Below are 4,799 nucleotides of genomic sequence, written 5' to 3'. Positions count from 1 at the left end.
TGCAGCCATGCGGTGGTTCCCAATCGCATCCCTTGGGGAATGCTGAAGGCTCCCCATGTGCCCCGTGCACCCAGAGCTTCCCCAGGTCAATTCTCTCCTCACCACTGCTGCTGCAGTGTCCGCAGAAGGAAGGAAGGACCACACAGAGGCCCGTCATAATCTTTCTTAGAGTGGGTTAAGATTGTCTCGCTGCCAGATTGGTCAGGATGAAATTATTACTGATCTCATCCACAGGGATATGAGGACCTCCATCCTGCCTTTTTACTCCCCAGAAATACATCTCCTGTGCCTGTCCTTTGACCTTGCTTCTTTCAAAGGCCAGTCCACCTTTCAGACTAGCTCCATGGGCTGCCCCTCACAGCTGAAGTGCTGGCCTGTGCGCACAAGCAGGGAGAGAGGTTTTCTTGCAAATTTCACAGGCAAGAAGATGCTCTCTTTGGATACACCGCTGCTGTATCCAAACCCGGGCAATACGTTGCTGACAAGCTGTTAGATCTGGACAACATGATCACATGGTCTGTATACGCAGGGCACTATCTAGAGCTTGGAGACCTCACTGTCATCGAGGTCACGGTAGATGACTTCCAGCACCATTCATTCTCTCAGGTTCTGGAAGCCTTCTTAAGCAGCAGTCAACCTTTCTTGCTAAAGCCTCACATCTCCCTCAAACAGATAACTTGCCCTCACACTTGTCAGGAGATGCTTCCAGAGACTGCAATTCATTGTGTTTTTTCCAGTCCCAGTGTCAAAGGATCGCAGCTGTTGGGCTTCCTTACCTTCCAATTCCTGACTGTTGGCCCCACTCTCCCAGCAGCGGAGTTGCCAGGCAGTACTCCTCTCCCCTGGCTAGTGCCTCTCATCTTTCCACAAGTCTCAAAGCTCTCTCAAAGTCAGGAAGCCCGTACTTTCCTTCTCTGGAGCGATTTCTCTCCCTTCTTCCTGCCATTAGCCACGGTTCTCTGAGAGCGCTCAACAGTGGCTCAACAGACACGGGTCAAACCCCAATACAGGGCGAAAAGCAGCTGGTTTTCCAGCAGCTTGCACCCAGGATCCGGCCAGCTCAGGACAGGTTTCACTGTCGCCTCAACTAAAAGTTGTCGCTTCTTACACCAGCACAGCAGCAGATTCCACAAACACTGCGCTTAGCCAGCAGTGTGACTTGGTAGTTTTAAACACCTCCCGTAAGGGTGAGAAATACCTTGGGAGCCTGTGCAACAAAGCATCCCATGTCAGTCTCCAGTCTCAGTGCAAAGCACCTGGCCTTTGGTTCTCTTAACATGTTCCAAGCTCAGCAAAAATATGGGGTTATTGTTGCAGTGGATATTGTACCAACAGCTAGGTCCACAGTTGTTGTGGTCTTCCAGCTTGTGCAGTGATGCTTTTACAACTGGTTTTTTCCTTCCACAGAGCATTCAAGGATATCTCACGCACACTCTCTGTCTCCAAGTCCAGGAATCTGAGCCCCTCCCCCTCACTGCTGCATCTATCCCCAATGGGCAGAGGGACAAAAAGGCAGACCTGGGTCCATAGGATCTCTGTGCCTGGTAAGATCATGGAGTAGATCCTCCTGGAAAATATGCTAGCACACATGGAAAATAAGGATGTGATTGGTGACAGCCAATATGGCTTCACTAAGGGCAAGTCATACCTGACAAATTTGGCAGCCTTCTATGACAGGGTTACAGCACTGGTGAATAAGGGAGCAGCAACTGTTGTCATTTACATGGACTTGTGCATAGCTTTTGATGCTCTTCCACACAACATCCTTGTCTCTAAATCAGAGAGACATGGGTTTGATGGATGGACCACTTGGTGGATAAGGTATTGACTGCATGGTTACATTCAGATAGTTGTGATCAACAGTTCAATGCCCAAGTGGAGAGCAGTGACAAGCAGCTTTCCTCAGCGTTTAGTGTTGGGACTGACGCTGGTTAACATCTTTGTTGGAGACATGGACAGTGGGACTGAGTGCACCCTCAGCAAGTTCATCAATGATGATGAGCTGCACAGTGCAGTCAACACGCTAGAGGGAAGGGATGTGCCACCCAGAGGGACCTGGACAGGTTGGAGAGGTGGGCCCATGCAAACCTCATGAAAATCAAGTGCAAGGTCCTGCACATGGGTGCGGCAATCCCATGCTCAAACACAGGCTGGGCAATGAGTGGATTGAGAGCAGCCCTGGGAGAAGGACTTGCAAGTGGTAGTGGATGGAAAACTGACTGAGTCGGTAATGTGAGCTGGCAGCCCAGAAAGTCAACTGTGCTCAAGTGTGACCAGCAGGTCGATGGAGGGGATTCAACACCTCTGTTCCACTTTTGTGAGACCCATGCTGCAGTTTTGGATCCAGCTCTGGGACCCCTAGTATTGGAAGGACATGAACCTGCTCAAGCGGGGCCAGAGGAGGCCACGAAGATGCTTGAGGGGCTGGAGGACCTCCCTGTAAGGACAGGCTGAGAGAGTTGGGGGTTCAGCTGGAGAAGAGAAGGGTCCGGGGAGACCTTCGAGTGGCCTCCCAGGGCTGAAAGGGGCTGCAGGAAAGGGGGGAGGAACTCTTAGTTGGGGGGTGTAGGGATAGGATGAGGGGTAATGATTTTAAACTTACAGAGGGGAGACTTAGATGGGACGTAAGGAAGAAATTCTTCCCTGTGAGGGGGGTGAGGCCCTGGCACAGGCTGCCCAGAGAAGCTGTGGCTGCCCCCTCCCTGGCAGGGTTCAAGGCCAGGTTGGACGGGGCTTTGGGCAACCTGGGCTAGTGGAAGGTGTCCCTGCCCGGGGCAGGGGGTGGGACTGGATGGGCTTTAAGGTCCCTTCCAACCCCTTGCTCCAAGCTCAGTCAGCCATGAGCATCCAAGGAGGATTACTGCACAACCTCTCCAGGAAACCTGTTCCACTGCTTCACTCTTCTCTTGGTGAAAACCATTTCTCACCTATCAAGTCCAAAACTCTCATCTTTCAACATGAGCTCAATGCTTCTAGTCCTTCAATCATGTACTGCCACAGTGTTGAGTCTGGATCTGTCTTCTAGAGACCTCACCATAGCTACTCCTAAGTCTCCCACCAGAGCCTTTTCTTCACACTCAGCAAGCCCTGTGCCCTCAGCATCTCCTCCCCAACCAAGTGGTCCAGCTCCTCACTATCCTGGACACTCTCCATTGAACTGACGCCACTAAGTCAAGGACGTTCTTGCATTACATTTTTCTTGTATTAGAGCGGTGTTCTAGATGCCATCAGGTGAGTACTAAGCATTACCCTCTATCTCCTCACTCAGATCCTGCTCTGGTAGCCCAGGATGTTGATGACAGTCCTCAACATCTGGGAACAGTGGTGGGACTCCCACCTCTTTTGCTGGGCTTCATGCAAAAACAACTTGCCCTGGACCTGCTTTTGGGCTGTGGCTTGTCAGGGGCTGAAGGATGTGTGAGGAGGCAGGGCTGGATGCTACCAAGCCAGCTGCCACTCAGGGCTCTGGGCAGACATGTGTCATCTTGCCCAGCTGTGTCCTGCAGCAGTTCAGCAGCTCCCCTTCCTCAGATGCAAATCTCACTGCACACTTTGCTGCTGCTCACCGCACTGCTTTGGAGAGCTCCTGCACATCCCTGAGACACTCAGCCTGCACCTGCTGCCTCTCTTGCTGCCCTGAGTCTCTCCCTGACTCCCTGAGCACAGACAGGGAAGGAGCAGGACAAGGAGGACATTCACTGCCGGGGGGCCTGTGTGGTGTGCTGACCCTGGCAAGTACTAAGCACCCAACAGCTGTTCTCTCCATACCCTGTCCTATTGGGATGAGGGGAGAGCTGAAAGAGCAGGAGAGCAAAATGCTCTTGGGTCAAGATCAGGACAGGCTAAGAGATGGAGGGAAAGAAGAGAAAAACAAGTGCTGCAAAGACACGCACCACCTCACACCAGTAAATTCCCAAGCATTCTCCAAAGAACAGCTACTTTGGAAAGACTGATACAGTCTTTCAGATAACAATCATTGTGTTGACAACCACTGCACAACCATCCCACCTAAACACCCCTGAGACACACCTCTCTCCCTGGGCGGGGAAAGGATGAGACAGAGGCCTGCGCTGGGATGCAGCAGAACTTTAATGAGCCAAAAGAGGAAATGAGGTCACTCGGAGTTGAAGGCCTGTTGCAGGGAGCACCGGGGGCAGAGAGCAGTCTGCGCCCCGTGGCTGTGGCAGAGATGCAGGCGCGTGTCCACCTGCCTGCCCCACAGAGGGAGCAGGGCCAGCAGGTCCTCCCCAGGCTGGCTCTGTGGGGCTCACAGCCCAGGACAAGCAGCACACGCGAGGGAAAGGAGAGAGTGGGAGAGGGGAAAGGCAGGCATGGGCTGTGCTGGCTGAGAGCCCAGGCTGGCCACATCCTTTTGCAAAGGGTGCTGGGATTGCTCAGCCCCTCTGAAAGCAAGAGCGCAGTGCTCCGTCCCAGCGTGTGTGTCCCTGGGGGCCTTCCCCAGGGCTGTCACCAGCAGCTTTAGCAGGGGAGGCACCTCCTGCCGCAGAGGCGGCTGCCCAAGCCGGAGAGGCCAAAGCCCCCGGAGGAGATGGGCACTCCCTCAGAGCTGAGGATGCTGCCAACGGCAGCGGAGGTGGAGGAGCCCACGGCGGTGCTCTGTGGGAAGGAGCTGAGGATGGGGCCGGGCAGGGTCACCACCACGGGGGAGGGCTGGATGACGACGGTGGAGTCCTGGCACTGCCTGACACAGGGCTCATTGCAGCTGTTGGCCAGCGGGGTCGGGCCGCAGGGCTGGCAGGGCAGGCAGGGCATGCACGGGATGTTGCAGGACATGTCTC

At 54.1% G+C, this 4,799-nt stretch overlaps 1 protein-coding gene across 1 annotated transcript; it reads right to left on the bottom strand.

Annotated features, from left to right (window-relative positions):
* Window positions 1–4,479: 4,479 nt before the first annotated feature.
* LOC113489230 (feather keratin 1-like) lies at window positions 4,480–4,794 on the bottom strand. The gene has a single exon (XM_026864789.1). It carries the CDS (start codon window positions 4,792–4,794, stop codon window positions 4,480–4,482), a length of 315 nt encoding a protein of 104 aa, XP_026720590.1.
* Between the last annotated feature and the right edge of the window lie 5 nt (window positions 4,795–4,799).

This window comes from Athene cunicularia (genome assembly GCF_003259725.1).
Source record: "Athene cunicularia isolate RWA chromosome 27 unlocalized genomic scaffold, athCun1 chr27_part1, whole genome shotgun sequence".
Classification (NCBI taxonomy): domain Eukaryota; kingdom Metazoa; phylum Chordata; class Aves; order Strigiformes; family Strigidae; genus Athene; species Athene cunicularia.
Note: the sequence above shows the minus strand (reverse complement) of the source record. Positions and strands in the feature narration are given on the sequence as shown.

Bases quoted from the DNA above. Each gene is read 5' to 3' on its own strand.
- LOC113489230 (XM_026864789.1), bottom strand. From the start codon at position 4,794: ATGTCCTGCAACATCCCGTGCATGCCCTGCCTGCCCTGCCAGCCCTGC.